Here is a 23,226-nt window from a genome sequence, read left to right as displayed (position 1 = left end):
CGTTAGAGCTCTGATAAATGAGGGTATAAAAATTAGTTCTGTAGATAGTAGGGCCGTTTAACTTCCACGGCCCATTCTCTGCCACAATTATCCCCATACTTCTTCTTCTTCTCCTGCATTCTCATTTTATTTTTGGAATTTTAGGTTGTCCCGTTGCACGATGTAATGTCTCGATTTTGAAATATACTCACGGTCTCCATTGGATCTAAACTGGTAAATTACAGGTACCGGAATGTAAGATAATTGAGTTGGAATGGTTAGAGGCAGATGTGAATTTGTGTGTAATTGTGGGGAGCGGTAGTGTAGCAGTTAGCACTCTTCGTTACGAACCCAGGAACCTGAGTTTGATTCCTGCTCACAACCAACACCAGTGACGATTATTTGAACCGGTCCTGGGTCTCCCCTAGGTCGACTTGGCCTCAAATGAGTACCTAGTGCGGTGTATAAACATCGCCACTAGGGATACAAAGTGTGGTGCTGGCCACCCACCCCCTCGTGCGCTGTGCCAGCCTTCATAGGTGCTGCTTGCTAACAGCATTTGCCCCAACAGTCTGTTAAGGCTATACGGGGGATTTTTGCGTTCTAATGGAGAGTGTTAATGAATATTGATCTCGTGCCCCAACAGAGGCCGTCTGCCGGCAGTCACCTGGGCAAGGGACACCTGAGCCTGTCGGGTCTGCAGATGAGGGCCCACGCGATGTTCTCGGGCAAGGGCCTGCTGCCGGGCAGCGACACATTGGAGTACGCGTGGCTCATCGACCTGACGCTCGGGAAGCTGGCCGCTCGACTCACCGCCCCACAGGTGTCCCCTCTTCATCCTTATGCACTTCCATGTATGTGGGTTGCGTGGGCGAGTAGCCGGGTCGTCTACTTACACAACGGTTCACCGTTTTAACTGGGAACTGGGAGAACCAGGCAGCTCTTCATTAAGAATCTAAATGTGTCGGCATATTATTACGAGGGCTCCTTTCATTTTTTCGGAGGGGGGGGGGAGGAATTCAAATGTTTTGCTAATGAATGTCCCAAATGCTGCCTCCTTTTGTTTCTCTTTCTAGCTGAGCACGCTGCTGGCATGGGTCAAGACGTTTGCGTTCCACGTGCAGTGTGAGGAGTTTGACCTGGAGAAGCCGAACCCGGTCATGCCATGTCAGCATGGCATGGACCAGCGGCACTGCGACGCAATGGTGAGGGTACAGCGCGTGTAGTGACATTGTGCTCGTCAGATTCGGTGAAGGTCAAGGGGTCATAACAGCCACTGTTGAAGCTACCGCGGCTGTAGCAAAGTCATCCACTGTTTAAACTGTTCTCCAAAGTCTGCTCTAAACATATCCCTGCACCTGGATATAGGTTCTCTCTCCCTTACATGCCAGATAAGGCTACAGATAAATTGGAAAATCTTATGTCGGCTCCAGTCGTGGCTGAACACGATGTGTGGAATGACAGTGATTCATAGATTAATGTCAATACTTGGGCTGCATGCATTGAGAACAGGTCGTGCAGGAGTTAAGATGTTAAATCATGGGAAGATGGTGACTGCCTGGGGAGGCCTTCATCCTGCAGTGGAGAGAGATGATGGTACGTTATGTACCGAGAGGGGACTCATTCCACCCCCCCTACTGAACACATGACCTCTTAAAAATGCTTTCCCTAAACAATGTGTGGTGCAGCAGCGGTATCCCATGATGTTTTATTTCCTCTGATTCTTCCCTTGGGTGTTGACTGGCGTGCTGAAGTTAAATTAAAATGGGTTATGTTATTTAAATTGTGTACATCGTTAAAACGTTTAATTAAAGGCTTTAAAAAAATATAATTATATAAAGCCCAGGCTAGAAGTACTCATATTTGCCAGTTATCAAAGAGGTTCTTCATATTTTATTTGGTTAAAATACTTTGAAGGTTTAGAAAATCGTAATTGGGTCTGTTTAAAAACATACAAGTTATCGCCAAAGGAGCCCTCAGGGGATGAGGCATAAAAATACTTTGCATAATTTCGTACTATTTCCTGATGAAATGAATATATAGCTTTTAATAAGTCACTTTAGTATGCATTGGAAACATCAAGTTGAACAGACCAAGCTGCTGCTCAAAGTTGAATCTCAAAGGTGTTTGCTGTCATCCTTGTAGTTGTAATTTCATTATTATCCTACCGTGGATCAAGTAGGTCTTAAAATTAACACTGACTTTCACAAAATAACACAGGCGGCCACGCGGAATATGTGTTCAGCACCACGTGTGTGTACCGCATGTAAAGTATTAACGTTTAGTATTTTTCTCATATTTGCGCATTGCAACTTCACGTGAACTAATACACCTTCAAGTAACTTGTATCGAATTTCAGCATCGCATGAGGTCTTGTACTCGCCGGGGCATGCACGTGAAGACTTGGTTCATGTTCTTAAATATCCGCAGAATTCAGCCACCTCGGCTGTCTGCCCACTGCCGGATGACCTCAAGTACAAGATGACTCGGCTGAGCATAGATGGGCTCGATCTGTTTCTGGTTGAGTATGGATGTGCTGCTAACTTTAAGGTAGCAACTTTTCCTTTTCACCTCAGCTCTCTGCACCACAAGTCGTTTATTCTCTCATGCCTATACATAACTACCATAGGTACATTTGAATGGTTCGTTGATTAAAATATATTTTTGTTGCTAAAGATACATGAGTTGTGTATATAAATTGATGATATGACTCGTGTATATTCGATGGAATTGTTCATGAAAAGCCTGCCGGTTGTTTTTAAACTTTGCAGCCTTTCAAGATTGTGAATACACTATGAGGGCAATAGAAATATTATATTTTGAAATTAATCTGTGGTCCACAATTGTGACAATTTGTCTAATTGTGGGTGGGGGGTAGGTGGTGGCATTGAACTCTTACATATCTTATTGGCCTATCCGCTGACTCATCTCCACCCGCACTCATGGTTCACATTAATGACCATCGATGTGGTTGATGACGACGACGAAAGTGTCCTAACGCGCCTCGTCTCTTCTCGCGCCCGCGTGCGGCTGCGCGCTGCGCCAGGTGGGCTCCGTGCGGATCGCCACGTGCAACCTGCACAACCACAGCGTGAGCGAGGGCGTCTCGGCCTTGGTGCGCGACGTCACCCTCACGCAGTACTTCGAGCAGCCGTGCGCCACCACCGCCGAGCCCTCCTGGGCCTCGCCGCCGCAACCCACCGCCGCCTCGAATTCCGCCGGCGCTTCGGCGGCGGCGCAGGCGCCGGTGCCGCCGCGCCGGCAGTGCTGGCTCGAGGCGGCCTCCGCTTCCTTCTCGGTGGTGAGCGCCGACGTGGCGCTCGCCACCGAGCTGCCGCTGCAGCACGTGGAGCAGCGGCGCTTCCTGGAGCTGCACGACGGTCACACCAAGCGGTAACGAGCCGTCCGCCGCAAGTGGTCACCGCATCGCTGCGCTTTGGGATGCGCTTCTGCGGCCGTCTGGAACGCGCTTCCTTCCGATATTAGGAAGCCACTGGAGATATGCGATTTTAAATCTAGATTGAAAAGTCATTTCTTTTGAACTGCTTTTTGTGTTTAGTTTGTTGTCCTTCCCCCGCACCTCCGATTAGCACGGTTGGCTACTTATGGTGCGGAAGATCTTCAACGTACATGCAAGGCGCGCAACGTTGGCAGCACACGGCCACAAGCGGCTCTTGTGGCCACTTGCGCAGAAGCGCAGCGACGCATTTACCCGCACCCTCATCCCGTTATTGTACTCGCCGTTAGTCTGCAACTGGTAGTCAAAAAGGTTAAATTCACAAGACCTTCCACTTCACGTTCATTGTTATTGCACATCAAAATGTGTTAGAAATTATGATTTGAGATTTCTACGTGAGTTTAATTGATACATTCTACAGACTCGTAAAGCTATACATTCTGTGAAAAAAATTAAGAAATAGAATTGTGACCCCGATCCGAGATTAAACGTTTAATTTGTTGAAAAGGTAAATTATGACATCCAATTTAAGTGATAGAGTAAAAAAAGGGATTTTAAATGAGTCCAATTTTAGCTTGCTCAAAATCTTTTAAAGTGACCTTTCAAAAGTTTGACTGCCTTTACAGGAGGTTTTACTGTGATTGCTGCGCAGTTTAATCCTGTGTGCTATGGCGCCACGGCACCCTGTGCGACCTCACTCGCGTTTTAAGGCAAATGTCGTTTCGATCTCCGACAGGCTGTGGTTCCTGTGGCCTGATGGTGGCGTGGGGGTGGCGGCAGGGCACCTGCACGGCCGCTGCGGGTGTCTGGGCGGCTGCTGGTTCTTCGCGGGGACGGCCCCGGGCTGGGAGCAGATGCAGGCGGAAGAGGGGTCTCCCTCCAGCTCCTCGGACGCCTCCAGCCCCGAGACAGAGGCTCAGCTCAGCTACGGGCAGTCGCTGCTACGCCCGGGGGAGCTTCTCCTCCATGCCGGTGAGTAGTAAGGGGCTCAAGTAGCCTTCCTGCCCCCACAGGCCACAGCATTGCACTTTGCTATCACATTGCCTTGTAAGACAAATGTAAGTGGTGCTAGCCAACGGTGGCGTGTATCATGAGACCGGGGTTTGCAAGTGCGTGTGGTTATATGTGTGACGTGTGTGTGGTGTGTGCTCCAGTGTATTATGCTTGTGTTTGCTGCGTGTGAGTTTGCCATGCGCTGAGTGTGTGCTGTGTGTGTGCATGCGAGTATATTGCGTGTTGTATGTGCATGCCATGTCTGACTGCGTGTGCCCCATGTATCTGTGTTTGTACGTATGCATGTATATTGACTCGGCTTCAAATGAGTACCTAGTGCGATGTGTAAATATCACCACTCGGGAGACAAAGACGGCTGGGCTTGGTGCTGGCCATCCACCCCCTCGTGTGCCGTACCAGCCTGCATTGGTACTCACTAACAGCACTTCCTCCGACAATCTGTTAGGCTATATAGGGGATCTTTATCTTTGTACGTGTGTATGTGTGTGTGCCTTGCCATGCATTTGCCTGTCCTTCCCCTGCAACATACATAAATGTATGCATGCCATCTTTGAGTTTAGCAGTGGTTGACGCTAAACCATTTTTAGTTGGCACCTCCCATACTACCACTGTCAATGCATCTACTAAGAACAATAAATCCATTTGTGTGAATCGAGGTAACGGATACGAACGCGCGCGGTCTCGTTTCGTCAGGCGCCGCTGTCACCGTCAAGTCGGGCGGCCGCTCCGAGATGGCCAGCGCCGGCCACTCCCTGCAGGTGCCGCCACGCAGCCACTCGCACACGCCGTCGTCCTCGTCGTCCTTGGAGGGCGAGGTCAGCTACTCGTCGGGCTCGGAGCTGCCGCTGCTGGCGCGCGACAGGGCCGTCAGGGACTCGAGCCCCGTGGAGCTTGGGGCACCCTCCTTCTCACCTCCGCCCCTGCCGCCGGGATCCTGCGCCGATGCCGATGTCTGGTACGCCTGCGGTCTCGCCGTGCTTGGAGGAGGGATTTAGCAACAGGCCGACGACGATTGTGCATTGTCGGTCGCGAGCATTGCGACAACTACAATTCTTGAGCCTGATGTGTTCATTGGTCGATATTGCCTGTCTGTAAATACAAATATCGATATTGCCCATAGCATCGACCAGCTGAATGATACTGGTTTAACAAGCAGTGTTCTCCCGATTAGGGTCATAGATGTAGGAGCTACTAGATCACATTTCCTATCTCCAGAACAGAGAAATTGGAATGAATATAAAACATTACATTACATAATGAAATCTACTATACATGATGATAGATTTTTCCCATTTTTTCTGGCAACAAAACAGGTGTTAAGATGTTAAAACACCAAACTGAAACCTTTCACAAGGAATCATGTCTGCAAACAAAAAACATAATATATGCATTGTCTTTGAAACTGATTGGTCCACACCAGAGACAGCTTTCTTTTGAGCCTTGTCTCAAACGTTGTTCGACCAGAGGACGCCAAAAGGCGTACAGCACAAAGACAATGCACTATCACTCCCCCCCACCATGTTCTATTTGAACGGGAAAGAACAGTGGCTTCCTGCTCAAGCGTGGTACATTAATCCAGCTTTACAACACCGCTCCACGTAAATAATCCTTACATTTGATTGTGGAACAACTTGCAACGCTCTTCCCTGTGCCTTGCGAAACCTGCACAGCGTTCCCGATGGATCGACAACGTTGGCCACGACGCAGGAGGGCGGCCAGCTGCGATCGCCCCTCCGCGCTCCGCTCCTCCGCCAGGCGTCCATCGGCTCGGCGCACACCGGCAGCTCGCGCAGCCTCTCGGGGCCTCCTGACCGGCACTCCCCGACGGGGCTGCCCGCCCTCTTCTGCCCGGCCAGCGAAACTTCGTCCTTCCAGCCGGCTTATCCGTTCGCTGTGCCGCCATCGCCGCCGCCGCTGCCTCCTCCGCCGCCGCCGCCGCCTCCGCCACCGCCTCCATCTCTGCCGCCTCCACCGCCGCCCGATTCGCCACCGCTGCGGCACAGCGTGGGTTCCTTCCCGACTTCCGTCGGTTCCAACGGCTCCTTCCGGCACTACCACTCGCTTGAGTCGAACATCTCCGTGGCGGAGAGCGAGGCCTACTACTCGGCCACGGAGGACATGGACGCGGCGAGCAGCGACGAGGCGCCCGCCTCCTTCACTGTGCCGCGCCGGACCCGGCGTGTCGCCGCGCAGCATCAACACCAGCACCAGCAGCTGCAGCTTGGGTCCGGCTACAGCTACGTCAGCTTCCATCAGCCGCAGCAGCAACAGCAGCAGCAGCAGGCGTGCGCGTGGTCGCTGCAGGCCACGAGCCGCAGCACCGTGTACCAGAGCTGCGAGGGCATGGAGGAGCTGCCCGCGGCGTCCGTCTGGCCGGTGCTGTCGCAGCCGCAGCCCGAGCAGCGCGTGCTGCCGTCCGTCGCGCAGGCGTCTCAGGTGAGTGCCGCTCTTGCGGGCCGCGACACACCTGGGGGAACACACGGGGCTGTCAGCGCGCACCTGTCCATCGCTTCCTCCCTTTGTTATATCCCACCATTGTTGCAAAGTCCTCCAGCTTCTACAGTCCGCCGTCAAATATCACACCAGCTGGCTTTGTGTCTTCCCCTTGGTCAAACCCTTAATTTATGTACAGCCAATCCACTGCTGGATGTAAACCTTTCCGTGCCATGTCAGTTATCGGGTTTGTTTGCAGCATAGAGGTATGGTAGAAAAAAACCTTTAGCCCTGTAACCTATAGAGATTTATTGCGCAGTGGTGGTCGCCCATCCAAGCACTGTTCAAACCCACTCACAAACTTGCTGAGCATCCCCGGCGTGACGCGATCTAAGGGTGGTATGCATTTCGGGCGATGTGGTCACACCGCAGGTGGCGTTCCTCTCTGTGCTGGGCGGGCCCGAGGGATTCGAGGAGCACCACCGGGCGTCGGCGTCGGCCTCCTCGGCCTCGGCGTGCGGCTCGGCAACGCGAGACTCCACCGAGACGCCCGAGGCGGCGGAGCCGGAAGCCGCTGGCGACCGCGGCGCCCCGGCGGACGCGGGGGCGGCGGGGCAGTCCATCTCGCGGCAGCCGGAGCTCATGCTGTGCTACGCCGGCACGCTCACCGCTCTGCAGGCCGCCGACTGGGCTGTGCGCCACGCGCCACAGAAGAGGGCCTCCAAGTCGTCGCTGCACCGGCCCCTCGACCTTGACACGCCGCCCGCGGTCGACGATGCCGAGCCGCTGTCGGACTACCCGGCCCTGCCCGTGTTCCGCGTGCGTCCCCTCCTTGCGTTGAGCAGTTACAATTTTTAATTGTTTTTATTAAAATTTAACGCTGGCCCGGTACAAAGCGCTGATCGCAGAACGGAGGGGGGACAGAAACTCCACAACCCGATTTTGGCGCGACAGGTGCCCAACGAAGGGGGATAATTGGGCTCACTGCCCCACCTAGGTGGGGACCACGTGCCGGGACATGGAGGTTTATACGGGGCGGTCTAAGGAGGAACATCACTAACTTACTGGGGGACATAACGGGACAGGGGGAGGGAGGAAGGGGAGGAGTGAATCTGGGGAGCAGTTTGATTTAACTGTTGTTTTTGGGTTGTACGGGGGTGTTGGTCGTCTTGAGGCCGGATGTTTCGCTTGTATGCCGGAACGAAACGCGGTACAAACAGAACACCGAGAGCGACGCAGCACGTCCACGAGAACGTGAGCAGCGGTTTGATTCAGCGGCGCTTCAGTCAGGCCACGCGGAGAACGGGTTTGGTGGATCAAACTAGGATGAGGACTTTGCTATTAAAAAGAGTAACGATTAATTACATTTATATCGTTGTTATGTTTATATACTGTTATGTTATTTTTACAATAGCTGCCTCACATGGTTACTTACATTTCATGAATATTGTATGCAAATGTTACTTTTAGGTTAAGGGAATTAACAAGACATAATGCATGAGAAACGATACAAACTGGACAGCAAAAACCTGACCCCAAATATGGACAATGCATACAATCTCAGGGGTAGAAGGGTGAATCTTTCCATGCCTACATGATAAATACAACAGACACTAACCCGCAGCAGGCCAAATAAGGTGGTGACTGTTGGAGACCGTACAGAAGTAGGATTTTGATTTGAAGCTTTCGTGACTGCAGGAATCCATACTCTTTGGTTCTTTCGGTAAAGTCACGTAGAATGGAAATAATAAAATAATAATAAAAACTTTATGTTTTTATAAAATAAATCACGACGTTTCTGGCGCAACACAAGCGTCCGTCCTGATGACGGACTATTGTGTTGACGGACGCTTGTGTTGCGCCAGAAACGTTGTGATTTATTTTATTTTCTACCTACGTGACTTTACCGAAAGAACCAAAGAGTATAGAAGTAGGATTATTATCTGCCATTCTGTGGGAACTTCATGTTCAAACCACTTTCGAAAGTACTTTTAAAAGAACAGGTCAACATCCCGGACAGCATTATAATTATAATTCGATGAAATGCATCTAAATTGACCTTGAAACCAACGAAGCAATTTTTGTTATGTTAATCCGTGTTTATGTGTGTGTAATAAAAGTTTCAGTAGGATAACGTTTTGCTTTAAAATTTGCCCCACTAATGAGCCTCTGTACGGCAGTACAGTAAGTGACCGTTGAGATGATCCCGGCATATTATTTTTCAGCCCAAGGTCAATTTCAAGCCAAGGGAGATTCATCATTATGACAAAAATTGTGTTCGTCTTTGTGAAGTTGTTAAACGTGAAAGTAGAATTGTTTTGTAGTTGATGCTTTTTTTTATTATTTCTGTACAGGTCATCAAGCAAGGACTGAGCGCCAGCGCCATGAAAGACCGCGCCTCTCAAGAGGCAACCACCTCCAGCAAGTGAGAGGCTAAACAGGCTGATAGTCATTAACACATCCATGAATATTACATGCATATTCTACATTATTCATGTAATAAATATTCATTTTTGTTCTAAATGAAAGTTGAAATATAATGTGCATGCATAGCGAAGCTTCACTCTCTCCCTCTTTGTTCTCAGTGAACACAGTTTGCAATTATCGTGCAGCATTATTCACAGAAAACTATTCAATGTAAAGCAGTGCTTATGCCCACAAATATACGCAAACTTGTGTCTGTATCAATTGACTCAGTTCTTTTTTATTTTGTTGATAATCGTCACACACATTCACGAAAAGGAAATGCAGGCGCCTCTGTTTTGGCTGACTGACTTCTAGAAATATTGAGTTCTCACGAGGCAGTGTCGATGTCATCTTCATAGGTGAGCTTGGTTAGTGGGTGTTGTCAGATCAATAATACATTCCAGAAAGTTAATATTCAAGATTGCCTGATCAAAGTGCAATAAGATTTTTCATAATGTGGACACACCATTCGGCAGGACCTGCAGTTTATCAAATAGAACTAGTGTTTGACTAAAATTGTTCTTATAAATTATGATTGAACGTGTGGCGAAAGTGCAGGCACTCGGCAGAGGAGAAAACTGTGCGCACAGCCATGCTCATGCTGAACGTGCGTTGACATGTTAATGAAAGTGGCCAAGTTGACAACTGTCCATGCCACGTGCTAACCATGTGCTATGTGCTAACCATGCGCTAACCGCACGCTAACCACATTAAAACCACATGCGAACCACATGATAACCACGCGCTAACCACGTGCGAACCACGTGCTAACCACGTGCTAACCACACGCTAACCACACGCTAACCACGCGCTAACTACGTGTGAACAACGTGCTAACCATGCGCAATGTGGCAGCGTGTGCTACATGTCCCTGAACGACCGGCGGTCGGGCCACTCGGCCACTGACGAGGTCACTTCTGAGGAGGCCGACCCTGGGCCCAGCATAGGCCCGGCCAAGACGATGGCCGTGGTGGAAGTGAAGGGAGCCCTGGATGTGGTGTGTACGCCGCTGCTGGCCGAGGCCCTGGACAGGTGAGAATTCCGCTTGGCGGGTTAACTCTGAGATCCCTTAAGGTGACCTCTGCCTCACAGTCGAGAGCAGCACTTTCCTACCCATCCTGCCATGCAGCTGTTTTTTATATTTAGTCTGAGACTTATCAATTAGTTCTGAGTATTTATACCAAGTCAATTCATACAGTTCATGTTTAAAGTTTAGTGTCAAGTTATGCGGCCCAATAAAGATATTTTCTAAGTTGTTTTAAGCCCTCGGTAAGGCAACGGCTCACCACCTTTTCTTTAGTTGCCTGTCCCTCACGTCGAACACGTTCTTGACCATCACAAGCGGAAAGATGCCTTGCATGTTGATTTGTGTTCCATCTCGCCGCTCTCGTCGCTGCTACGCATGCAGGTATGTGCAGGCGCTGGTGTTCCACGTGGGCACGCTGCACGCATCTACCGTTGTGGAGAAGCTGCACCAGAGCTCGCTGTCCGACGTGCTGCAGCAGAGCAAGGCCCTTGCTGCCGACACGGTGCGCCCCGCGCTGCTCGCACGAACAATGGCGTTTGAATTTCGATTTAAAGCTTTCGTGACTGCAGGGATTCACCTTCTTGGTTCTTTCGGTAAAGTCTTTCGGTGAAGTCACGTAGAATGGAAAGAATAAAATAAAAAAAATAAAACATAAAGTTTTTATTATTATTTTATTATTTCCATTCTACGTGACTTTACCGAAAGAACCAAGAAAATGGCGTTTGACTCGAGGGCTGGCAATGCAGGCCCACAATTCCTGCTGTGATGCTTGCGGCGGTGCACAAATTACATGCACGGCATAACTGTAACGCGAGTTGCGCTATACACCGTCACTTTGTAAACTTTCAAGCTGTACATTATCGCACGGTGCACTGTGTGGGTTTGTCCACCTCCTCCCAACGCATGATGTCATTATTTCACCCAGGTTTCCCCTGGAATTGTATCGTTGCTTTGAATTGGTATTGTGACACGGGGGCTTGGCCTGGCATTATGAGCCTCTGCCTTGCGCAGGTTTCTGCCAAGTCGGATGGCCGCAGCGCGAAGACGGAGGGCAAGACCCTGTCAACGGCCGCCTCCGCCCCCCTGTTGGGTGACGGCGCGGTACGGGATGGCGGCACGATCAAGAGCCTGCAGGCCACCGTCTCTATTCCCAAGGTGTGCTGCTCTTCAGCCCCATCGCATCTCTCCACCGCTCATTACATCACTCGTTACACACAAAGTGCTTGCCACAAATGAACCACAATACTTTGCTGATCTCGTCAAGGAGCGTGAACCATCACGCGAACTCCGGTCATCCTCGCAGCAGCAGCTTTTGGCTAACCATCGAACAAAGACGGTCACTGCATCGCGTGCTTTCAGATACGCTTCTGCGGCCGTCTGGAGCGCTGTTCTTTTTAATATTAGGAAGCTGCTGGAGCTATGAACTTAAAAATCTAAGCTGAAAACATATTTATTTAGAACTGCATTTTGTGTTTAGTTTGTTGACCTTACCCTGCACCTCCGATTAGAATGGTTGGCTTCGTACGGTGTTAAAGAAGTTCAATATACATACATGTGTACAGCTCTCCAGATAACTCCGCCTAACTATACAGTTTCCAAATTTACTCCATACACCAAGTGATTGTTACCACCCCCAGGTGGAGCTTCCCTAATCGTGTGGCAGGGGATTCCGGTAATCGAGGTTATCAGAGGCTGGAGTTAGTGGTTCACCGCAGACTAAACGATACCTCACATGATTGGCAAATATCTCCTGGTGAAACGTCCCCAGGCCGTGCCTCCTGGACTGTCCAATATGAGTGTGAAGCTTTCTTGGTGTGATAAACGTCTCAAATATGGCACTCTAGACACATCATTGCGATGTCATGTCCATACATTTAAATTAATGCGGTGACATCATTTACGTACTATGACAGTGTGTCTCACTGAAATTTTAAAGTAATTTCTCATAGATGAAAATGTGTGTCGTTCAATCTGGAACATGCTAGGTTCTGCAAGATTTATATTTTTTGAGGATACATTTCTTATTCTTTCAGTGTTTTCTGTAAACACAGTGGAAACATTCGACACAAACTTGGAATTCGAATGCACTGCTTCATGTAACACGAGCACAGTTTGACAGCATTTAGGGTCATAGTACACAGCGGCAATCTTTAGGGTGATAATACACAGCTTGGCGTTCCATAGCTGCTAGTGGATAACGCGATGGTTCTGCCGCGCAGATCAACTTGTGCCTGCTGCAAGCGTCGCTGGAGGAGTCGGTGGTGAGTGGCGGCACGGTGGTGCAGAGCTCGCCCTGCATGTCGCTCGTGTGCATCTGCATCGACTCACTGTCCTGCCAGCTGCTCATGAACAGGTGCGTCGTACGATCGTGAGCTCGCCGTCCTCGCGCCCGCCGCGCGGTTCATTCTCCTTGAAAACATTCGCTGAACTGATAGTGATGCTGCCAACGCCGAGCTTGCACTGCTGAGGTGTTCTGGGTTTTAAGGAAGATGCAACTCAAGAAAATGAATAACTCTTGTAGACGAACACGTCGGTTGTGTGACCTGGACTGTGTGACGTGGGTTTTAAAAGTTATTTAATATATAAAAGCACAAATAAATACTGTCTTTAGTGGGATGTTTGGCCCCTTCCGTTCATGAATATTTGACATCTGTGAGGAAACCGGAGTAGAGGGCAAGTTCCCCGCAAATCTTTTGCCATCGACCAATCGTAACTCATCGAGTTCTGGGCACACGCTTCCATCTTCTGCGTCACAGTATGAATTGCTGTGTTTTTAATTTTCGCCGATCGGACGCAGGCGAGTCATGGAGGAGGGGGGTCGTGCGGGCGGCACCCTGGACAGCGGCGGGGGCCCCGCCGGGAAGCTGCAGCCTCGCTGCACGGGCTCCCTGCGCTCCAACGCGCCGGCCGAGACCGCCATCGAGATCGCCGCCCGCCTCGGAATCCGGCGGATCCACGGACAGCTCAGGGGCCTCGTGGCTTCGGGTAGGTGCCGCCAGCAGGCGATGGCCTCTTTGTGCCCACCGATGGCTCGTCGCTCCGACCTTGCCTTGGCACGGACGCAGCGTGCAGGTGCGTCGATGATTGGAACGTAAAAGCGACGGGTGGTGTTTATGCTTCCCTGCTGGGCACCCGGCCAGACCGGGTTTCTTAGGAAGCTGTACGAAGCCATTGCCTCTCAAGTCCGGTTACTCCACCTTCCATGCATCACGCTGAGCCTGGAAAACCCGGGACGACGTTTGTAGCATTGATCAAACTGGAGCCGTGAGCTGCCACTTATTGCTTACTATCTGTGGAGTGTTCTGAACAAGTGATATTTCCTGCAGTTTTTCTTAAATTAGTTGCATGTGTTTGTAAGACGGAACATTGGGTTTTGGGGTCTCAGCCTGTACCAGTAACAAAACTGATGCTCATTTTACAGAGGTGGGACGTGTTAGCAAATCACGCCACTCGTGTCATGCTCCCCCTCTCTCTTCTGCACGGATCCGCAGGCCAAGACGTGGAGAGAAGCATCATCACAGCCATCCCCTCGGACAAGTCGCGCGTTCTCTTCCTCATGGAGGAGGCCGAGGCCTTCTCATTCTCGGCGGAGGGCGACAAAGTGGCACAAGAGTCATCCGCCGGTGGGCCCGGGGTGGAGGGCGGCTCGCAGAAAGCCGCCCCCGACGCCTGGGGATGGATCATGTTCGAGTGCGGCATCGAGGACGTGCTCATCAAAGGTTTGTCTCGCTCAGCGGTCTGCTTTGCGCTTCGCTGGTACCGTTGTCCTGTGACCGCCGTTTGCCGTGGGGCTAATTCAGTGAAGCGAGTCGACGTCTTCTTCTCGCTCCGACTCGTGTGGGCTCTGACTTTTTTTGTTCCTATTTGTCCACTCGTTCCGGTCCGGGCGGCCATCTCCACTCCACAGTCTTCCCTGTCCCGGTTCATCACTTTGAAGCACCCCTTTGTGGGCTTGTCTCTTGGTCTCCGCTCTGGCGCTTCCATGTTTTTTCACTTTTCTTACAACGTGTCCCAGCCACCACCTGAGTTGACTTTGTTTCAGCTTTTCTGAGATGGGCGACCACGTTTGCATTCTTCCTCATCGCATCTTTATTCATGCAGTAACGTGGGTGATGTAGCACTTTAGACTATTCGCTCCTCATGATCTTATTTGAAACTCATAAATCAATAAAATCCCCTATTTATAACCAGGCAATAGACAAACATCTCCTTTTGCAACTTTGTTTGAAAAGTGGCTTTGACACTTAGAAATCTGCTTACATATCTGTCCCACATTTAACAACCACATGGATATGCCGGACGCATCAACGTGTCATTGACAGTCACGCACACACCGCCTAGCTGTGTCCCTCACCGAGCACGCCTATGACCCAGCCTTAGCTGAAACATCGCTTGCCCCCACCGTAGGCCCGCGTTCGTGCGTGCGCGCCCCTCGCCCCGTCGCTCAATTATACATCTCTATTCCCGCACGCCCGCCCCCGGCTGCAGGAGGCAGGCAGAAGGGTGCTCTGTACGGCCTGGCCACTGGAGTGGAGCGCTCCGGGGGCCTCTCGAGCTCCCCCACGGGCAGCGGCTACAGCACGGATGACTCGGACGCCACGCCACGCGCCGACGACAGCCGCCGCCCCTCCTGGGGCGACAGCCACTCCAGCTGCAACGAGCAGGTAGCAGCGTCGGCCGCGGTGCCTCCGCAGGGTCACGGGCGGGAGTTCGTTAACCGGTGCGAACGTTTGAACCCGTTGCCATCGCTTGCCTTTTCTCTGCCCCTCGTAAGGATGAGGGCGTGGAGTCGGACGACCTCAAGAAGGACCTGCCGCTGACCGTTCCTCCGCAGGACTCGTGCAGCGTGAAGCTCGCCATCAAAACCATCTGGTTCAGCTTCGCCGCCCCGACCAAGCTGTCGACGGCGCAGGGCTACTCGCGGTACGAACGCACGGCCGTCCGTTACCAACGCCGGCCGTGAGATGCGCCGATGCGTATGTTCAGTGAGTAGCATCGTGTGCGTGTGCGTGAACTTGGCTGGCTGAGGCGGTGTGTACGGCGTTAGAGCTACGAGCTGGCACTGCTGAGATTATGGATGCTAATCTGGGCAGTGACCAATGAGTAAAGGGATTATCCGAATGTGGAGTTTAACGTTATCCGTCCAGTCAACAACGACTTCACAAAATACCATCATATTTTAAGTTGAGTTTTATTGAATACAGCTATGTTTTTGCACGTAGAATTAGAACAAATATTTGATTGACATGCATTGAACACTCTTCACAAAGCGTGTAAAAGGTACGGGCCGCGTGTCGATGAAGTGGCCCACTGAAGTTACGCTAGTTCTGTCACGTCATTTTACAGGATCCTTATCGTGAGAATTTGAGTGGCTATTTCTTCATCCCATGGCAACACTAATGGCACAGTTGAAATATATTTGGGTAAAACAAGGAAAATAACGAGATTCATCTTGAAGTTAGCGGCACAGGTTGGACCTCTAGCTGATGAATTCCATTGGTTCCTTTGCGGCATAGACCAAACGCACATCCGTCCCACATCATCGGCGTTCACAGAACGACGAGCTGAGACCGTCTTGTGATTTGTAGTCCTCTAAGAAATACCACGGGGCTCACCCCCCCCCCGCTCACTCGTCGCCCCCACCGCATGACAGGCAGCTGAATCTGCTGAGCACGGCGAGCCCGGCGATCGGCGCGTGGCTCGTTCCCGTGGATCAGCTCAAGTCGACGCTGGACAAGCTGGAGACGGAGGAGACGCTGCGGATGTGTGCCGTCATGGCGTGCATCATGACCGAGGCTCTCAAGGTGTGGCCCCGGCTACGGCCGCCGGGCATTTGTCGTGCTGCCTTGCGTTGCGCGATGGTTTCTCTCCTACCGAAGCGTTCTTGAGATATTGCGTGGACGCGATGGTGTCTTCCATGACTCTCCCTTGATTGTTTCTGGGAAGCGACGAGGGCAGGTCCGCGTTTGATTAATTTATGGAAATTGTCTATTGGTGAATAAACAGATGCACAACCGTTTCTCCATATAAAATGTATTATTTGTCCATCACCCTAAGGCAGTGTTAATGTGAAACGTTGTTAGGTTATACTTTTGGTTTACAGCAGCAGGCAGGAAACACCGCCAGTAGGTGGCAGTCATTATTTCCCAGCATGGGAGCGGCATCATCACATGTCATGTGGTAGGAGGCTTTGTGTTTCGTGGTTGATGACTTTGGATGAGGTCCACCTGCAACCCACACCCTCTCCCATGTCTCCTCCGCACCAGGTGCAGAGCATTCACATCCCTCTGAAGAGCAGGTACTGCCGGGTGTCAAAGCAGGCCCGTCTCCTGCAGGACAACCCGTCCTGCCAGCTGTGCAACATCCTGCACCGCTACCTGCACCAGGCCGACTACACCCGCATCCAGGAGGCCACCACCGTGAGCGCTTGTTTCGTTAAGCGGCGGGCTCCACACCAGATGACCGCCTTTGTGTGCATCAATGTCGGATCATCTGTCCCATTGGACAGATGAACATTGTGTGTGCGTCTGCTGTATGTTTTTTCGACTCACTGTTTGCTTATGAACAAGGTATACCTGAATTCATATCTATGGTGTTAAAGGAAGGTGCAACTCAAACACAAAAGTGCATCTTATTTTTCAGTGTTTTGATGAAGTAGCGTGTCCCCATGCTATCTTGTGCGAGTTCGAAGTTTTGTGAAAAAACGAAAATTTAAAGCGACTTGTGTCGATCACCGTCTACTGATGTCACTGCGGTTTTAGTAAACTAATTGTAGTGATGTCACGACAGTGCTGTGGTCTATATTTTAAAGTAATTAAAAATAATTCTCGACGACAAATCATGTAAAAAATACAGATATGCACAGATCTGGGTAGTGTTAATAAGGATGGTTGTAAAGTATTTTAGCTTACAGTTATGATTCTTACCAAGGCGAAGCCATACAGCCAAGGTAGGGATGCTGTAAGGAGAGACATTAGTGTGGTGTGGCTATCGCAGTTGGCTACCTACGGTGGGAAAGAAGTAAACAATACATGACCTTTTGACCTTGACCTGATCATTGATTTGCATTTTATATTTCCACATCCCACTGCGCTAAATCCACATGCCCTTGTGGATCGATCGCTGTGGCGTTTCCCAGCAGCAACAGCACGCCCTGTTGAGGATCCCTTCGTGAGCGTGTGCGAGTGTGCTTGTGTCGTGGGCGCGTGCGTGCCGTCACAGGCGGGTGGCCTCCCTGCGCTCGTGACGCTCAAGAAGGGCCTCATCGCCCTGACGCGACAGTGGATGAACTTCATCGTGGTCACGTCGGGGCTCGTCGAGCTGGGCCGCCTGGGCTCCAAGAACCTGTCCAAGCTGCAGGCGGCCTCGCACCACGCGCACAACGCCGCTCAGGCGCACGCCGCCGCGGCCGCCCACACGGCCGCGACCGCCGCGGCCGCCGCGGTCGCCGCCACAGTGGCCGCTGCCGCCGGCGTCGTCCTGGTGCCCTCGGAGAGCCGTGGCGTGCTGCACAGCGACGCGAGCGGGGACGGCGCTGAGATGGATTACGACGCAGGTCCGCGCCCGCCCTACTGTGGCTTCGGTGCCGATTGTATCGTTGTTACTAGATAGGCTTGTAGAACGTGTAAGCTTCTGCACTTACGTGTGTGTACAAGAATTTGTTCGCGTTGGGATCATAATGACTTTTTAGCCGTCAGCTGGTGAACCAAAATGTTATTTGATTTTTACGTGATCAAAGGGCCTTTATCTGATATGGCCTTTGATGATATCTTTGTGAACGCAATCCATCAAGGCAGTGCATAATGTGAACAGTGTTCCTGTGCTGCACTGAACGGGCCTCACCTTTAATACCCCTTGAGGACTCTTGCATGTAACATCAGCAGACACACTGAGCACCACAGTCGAGTGTTGGTTTGAACAAAAAAAACCCTGTGACCAACATGGTGCAGCAATCTATGCCTTCATCCAGCAGCGTATTGACAAAGGCCCGCAAACTTTTCACAACACCTCTGTTTTGCTCACTCATTGAGCTCACGTGCCCTTGTTGTGTAGGCACGGTGAGCGAGCACACCATGCTGCTCGAGATGGGCGGTGCTCACGTTGGACACAAGACCCCCCCGGCTCACTCCGGGCCCGTGTCTGGCTCCGACATTCTCATGAGGAAACTCTCCAAGCCTCACAATGCCGAGTCTGCGTTCAAGATCAGGGTATGCTCCCCGAACATGCACTCACAGGTCTGGCCAGAAGGGGCTTTGCCTTGTCAAATTAAGCTTTACAATAAATAAATACGCACCTTTACTTTGAAGTTTGAAGTATTCAGTTATGGATCAATATGGCCGTGTTCTGACTAGGAATGGCCTTTATATGCTACCCTATAATACTTTGAAGCTCAAACTTTACCTCCTAGCTGTATTTTCAAAACTGAACATCAATTTACTCACCACTTGCTATTCTTCGTAAAGGCATTCATCTCAAAGTAAACAGTAAAAGTGTAATTTTTGCCATTTATTCAATTTGTAAAACAATACTTTGTTCCCAATGAAGACTCATTTGGGATGGTACTGGATTTGTAAGTATTTTTTCCCATGGGCGGAAACCTCAGTGCCCAAAGAAAACCGATGAAATGTGTAAATAACATTGTCCAAATACGTCAGCAACCTACTTCGTGTACTGCCTCCTGCAGGCACTTCACCGCACTGCCAGTGGACACATCACGTACGCGACCCATCAGCCCTACCTCCGCGTCGCTGTATCACGCACGTGCGCCAGCTTTCCCAGCTCTACTCTTTAATGCTGCCTTTTGTTTTTTTTTCCTGTTCAACTCCTGACTGAACTGGCGTCTCCGTAAGCAGGGCATCCATCCGTATCAGTCGCTCAGCCACACGAGCGGCGAGACGGTGGGGCCCGACTCGCCCGCCCACCAGGCCGGCCGCTTCTCTTCTGCCGTTGCCGCGGCCGCCACGGCCACCACAGCCACCGCGCCAGGCCAGCACGAGACTCCTCGCAAGGAGAGCCTCCTCAGCTACCTGACCGGCAGCATCCCGAGCCTTCCCAACCTGTGGGAGGGCACCACGCCACTGAAGGCGGGCGGCCCGTCCGCCAGCAAGAGCACCTCGCTCACACGGGCCGGTGAGAGAGGGCCAGGAGGAAGTGGCTGCGGACGCTCACGCTGTGCGGCACACCGAGGGGCCACGTCTTGCCGAATCGACCGTTTCTGCGCGTTTTGCAAACTGCTCGGCCACTGCAGAGCATTTCCATGTGGAATGCTCGCGTATTTTGGTTTATTCTTAACCTTTTTTTTTGTAAAGTGCAAATTAATAAGCAAAAATATCTATGCTAGAAGGATTTTGAAGCAAATAGACAAATACTGTATGTAATGTATGTACATGTCTAATTCTAAAGTTTTGTTTACTTTAAGCTATTTTTCCAATTAGGCCCAGCTTGGTATATTTGGCTACTATCTTGTTATGTTAACGTGTGGGAGGAGACTAAAGTGCCCAGAGAAAATCTACTTGAACAAGTAGATGGCTCGTATCGTATCTCAAGGGTTTGGATAACTCGTGGTGCTTGAATTGGTGTGTGTCTATATTGTGGTAGTGTAGCGGTTCGCGCGCTGCGCTACGAACATGACCAATACCACTGACGAAGATTTTAACCGCTCCAGGGCCTCCCCTAGGTCAACTCGGCCTCAAATGAGTACTTTTTGTGGTGCGCAAACATCACTACTGGGGAGACAAAGGCGGCCGGGCGTGGTGCTGGCCACCCACCCCCTTGTGCGCCGTGCCGGTCTTCATAGGTGCTCGCTAACTGCGCTTGCTCCAACAGTCTGTTACGGCTATAAAGGGGGTCTTTGTCTAAATGGCACAGGCCCTGGCATGGGACTGGCCGAGGGTCTCCCTGAGCACCCTCTGCTCTCGGAGCCGTCCAGCGTCAGCTTCTACAACTGGATGTCACAGGCAGTCGGTGGGCGGGCAGCAGCAGCAGCGGCGGCCGTGCCGCCGGACTCGCCGCCGGTCAGACGTGCCACTCATGGAAACGCCGCGGGCGGTACGCTTAACACATCCTCTCCAGTTTAACACGTAGGCTTTCGTGACCAATATCAACCATAATAAAGGTTTTTTGGGGGGGGTTTGATCGCGTGAATATATAAACGTGTCCTTAAACCCGCCACCACTTGAAACAGCCAATTAGTAAGGTTTGTCACGTGAACATGCCAATTCGTTACGAGTACAGCACACCGGTGTGTTGCAGAGCAAAGCCACAACATTTACAATCTCAGTACATGCGCGCCTGCCGACCTACCTTGCTGTCATCCCGCCTGTCTGCCTACTGATCATCTACCTACCTCCCCACCAGCTTGCCTAACTACCTGCCTACCTTCCTACCTTCCAATCTTCTTACATACCTTTCTGTCAGCCCACCTATTAATCTGCCTACCTTATGCTATCTTAGCTACCTATTTAACCTAACTACTTATCTATCCACCTACATGTAGAAAAACAATAACGTAAAAAATCTTAAGGCACGATGGAAAACAGACATTTTGAGGTTATACTTCGTATATTGTGGACAGGAGAACACTGTTACAATCATTATTACGAGTTTGATTGTTTTTTTTTTAATCGACAACAGACGGCAGCGCGCTTCCCCTGGCGTCGTCAGCAGCAGACTTCAACGCGGCGCTGTCGAGTGGCCAGAACTCGCCGGACGAGACACAGTCCCAGCTGAGCGCCAGCCTGGAGACCGTCATCGGCCTGGAGGGAGCCCAGGGACTCCCAGCCGTGCAGCTCGCCGACGCACAGGTACCGGCGCCGGCATTCTGCCACGAACCTGGCTTACAAATCGAATGAAATAAACAAACAAGGAAGACAAAACCAGGCGCATGCCTTGATTATGCATTTTGTCCTCGGAAATATTTAATTCGCAGTAGAACAAAAGTCTATGCAGATGCTTGCAGGTCACACCTCAGGCGCTCAGCACATGTAGGGCAGCCATTCAAGACTGTGGTTAGTTTATGGTGGTGCTCAGGACAGGCACGTGGTTTTCTCTCTTCTGATTAATCACGCGTCGGATTCTTGTTGAACAGCCCGGGATACACGTCAAGGTGGTATAGCTCCGAGAGAAGCGCTATTAAGTGTTATTTTGTGGTTGCGTCCTCGTTAAAGTGACCGTGCTCGTTTTGCCGCTCAAGGTCGTGTTCCGACCGCTGCTGAAGCAGCTGAGGATCCACTCGCAAGAGGCGGTGCCCGTGAGCTACCGCAAGCACGTGGGCGGGCACGTGTCGCTGTCGGGCACGCTGCACTGCCTGCGCGCCGACATCGTCGACTCGGACGCCTCCCGGTCGCGCAGCTCGCGGAAAACGGCCAGGTGCATTTTGGGAAGTGGTGGGCATGGCGACGGGTACACTGTTTTTCTATATACAAAATAATAAAAACTGTCAAACATTCTGCTTCGAATATATTTATATTTTAAAATGAGTGTGTTGTTTGGAGAGTTTTGTTTTGATTTTCTAACTGCCTGACACACATGAAGAAATCAAACAATTTAGAGTTTAGGATGTGAAAATTATTCCCCCCCCCTGGTGGATTCTACAGACTGTTACAATTTCGTTGCAATTTGATTCATGTTATTGGTGATATTGGCAACTGTACATTAACAGCTGTAGGGTTCACTTAAACCCATTAGGTAGAACACTTACGAGTTGTGAATAATGTTTTCTTACGCAATTCAATGTGTGTATAGTGAGTGTAAGAATCATGTGTAATGGAGGAATTGATATTTCGTGATAGCTCTAACCGGCATCACAAGACCTAATTTTTTTTATGTAGAATTGCTTACTTTGAATACACATATGGATTGTTATAAAATCAGAAGATCAAGGGTAAACTTAACAGGAAAGTTTGTTGACGTTGAGTCGACATTTAACAATACATCAATTCTATTATAAAAATATTCTTGCGCTCAATACATACATCAGATCACATGTAAGAATGGATTATTTATGATTCATTCGATCATATGCTTCTGTTATATTTAGGATAATGTAGCAAACAAAACTATCAATGAGACAGTAAAAGCGAGAAAGGGTACAAACAAAGCAGTAAAAACGAGATGAAAAATATTTTTTTCTTGACTTGAATCGCAGGCCCCAAGTCACGACAATTCATCAAATCGCTTTGAGGATGGGTGGAGGTGGAGGGTGATTCATTCGATGCCTTTATTTTAGACTTTTCTCAAAGCCTCGTCCATGTTGCCCTGCGCAGGTTACAGCCCTCGCTGCCCCCCGACGACGCTCAAGTGGCCGCGCCGGCCCTGATGTTCGACACCTTCAAGATCTGCGCCGTTGTGCAGGACAAGTCGGCTGAGACCCAAGGAACCCTTTACAGCGCTGGTGGCGGCGGCCGCGGCGGCTTCGGCCTGCACGAGCGCAGCCGCGCCTTGCCGCGCGCCGCCTTCCACGCCAACTTCACCGTCTCTTGCCAGTCCATCGACCAGCGCATCAACATGGCGCTCGTGCGGCTCGTGCACCAGTTCTGCACCGTCATAGCGGACGTGCGCGCCACGCAGACCGACATCCGCCTCAGCCGATACTCGGCGGGCTCCACGTCTCCCACGCCGGCGTACTACGCCACTGTGAGACCGCGGGGGGGTGGCGGCGCAGGAGCGGCGGGCGCGAGGGGGGCTGCCGCCGCCGCCGCTGCACCAGAGACGACCGGGCCCAGCTCGCGGGGATGCCTGGAAACGGGCGGCACCGGCATTCAGGCCAGACGCGGCAGCGGCACCAAGAACTCGCGCAGGGTGGGCACCGTGGCGGAGGCACCGGTAACGCAAGCGACTTCTTCTCTTTCTG

The 23,226-nt window shown here is 51.1% G+C and overlaps 1 protein-coding gene across 10 annotated transcripts in view; it reads left to right on the top strand.

The window, feature by feature from the left end:
* BLTP1 (bridge-like lipid transfer protein family member 1) overlaps window positions 1–23,226 on the top strand; it is a 135,066-nt gene that overhangs the window by 46,150 nt on the left and 65,690 nt on the right. For 8 of the 10 annotated variants that reach the window (XM_078865106.1, XM_078865104.1, XM_078865098.1 and 5 more), the window contains exons 22-47: window positions 626–802; window positions 1,056–1,184; window positions 2,410–2,529; window positions 3,026–3,372; window positions 4,173–4,408; window positions 5,144–5,405; window positions 6,121–6,886; window positions 7,316–7,702; window positions 9,238–9,308; window positions 10,205–10,381; window positions 10,758–10,878; window positions 11,388–11,531; window positions 12,596–12,729; window positions 13,174–13,361; window positions 13,868–14,095; window positions 14,865–15,040; window positions 15,151–15,299; window positions 16,030–16,180; window positions 16,643–16,795; window positions 17,598–17,931; window positions 18,429–18,583; window positions 19,226–19,505; window positions 20,244–20,423; window positions 21,009–21,178; window positions 21,568–21,743; window positions 22,640–23,198. In XM_078865106.1, the coding sequence (XP_078721232.1) occupies window positions 626–802; window positions 1,056–1,184; window positions 2,410–2,529; window positions 3,026–3,372; window positions 4,173–4,408; window positions 5,144–5,405; window positions 6,121–6,886; window positions 7,316–7,702; window positions 9,238–9,308; window positions 10,205–10,381; window positions 10,758–10,878; window positions 11,388–11,531; window positions 12,596–12,729; window positions 13,174–13,361; window positions 13,868–14,095; window positions 14,865–15,040; window positions 15,151–15,299; window positions 16,030–16,180; window positions 16,643–16,795; window positions 17,598–17,931; window positions 18,429–18,583; window positions 19,226–19,505; window positions 20,244–20,423; window positions 21,009–21,178; window positions 21,568–21,743; window positions 22,640–23,198 (5,970 nt within the window). The remainder of the gene's footprint in view (window positions 1–625; window positions 803–1,055; window positions 1,185–2,409; window positions 2,530–3,025; window positions 3,373–4,172; window positions 4,409–5,143; window positions 5,406–6,120; window positions 6,887–7,315; window positions 7,703–9,237; window positions 9,309–10,204; window positions 10,382–10,757; window positions 10,879–11,387; window positions 11,532–12,595; window positions 12,730–13,173; window positions 13,362–13,867; window positions 14,096–14,864; window positions 15,041–15,150; window positions 15,300–16,029; window positions 16,181–16,642; window positions 16,796–17,597; window positions 17,932–18,428; window positions 18,584–19,225; window positions 19,506–20,243; window positions 20,424–21,008; window positions 21,179–21,567; window positions 21,744–22,639; window positions 23,199–23,226) is intronic. The other 2 variants (XM_078865107.1, XM_078865099.1) reach the window with 1 other exon arrangement.

The sequence above is a fragment of the Lampetra fluviatilis genome, chromosome 19 (assembly GCF_964198595.1).
Source record: "Lampetra fluviatilis chromosome 19, kcLamFluv1.1, whole genome shotgun sequence".
Taxonomy (NCBI): domain Eukaryota; kingdom Metazoa; phylum Chordata; class Hyperoartia; order Petromyzontiformes; family Petromyzontidae; genus Lampetra; species Lampetra fluviatilis.
Note: the sequence above shows the minus strand (reverse complement) of the source record. Positions and strands in the feature narration are given on the sequence as shown.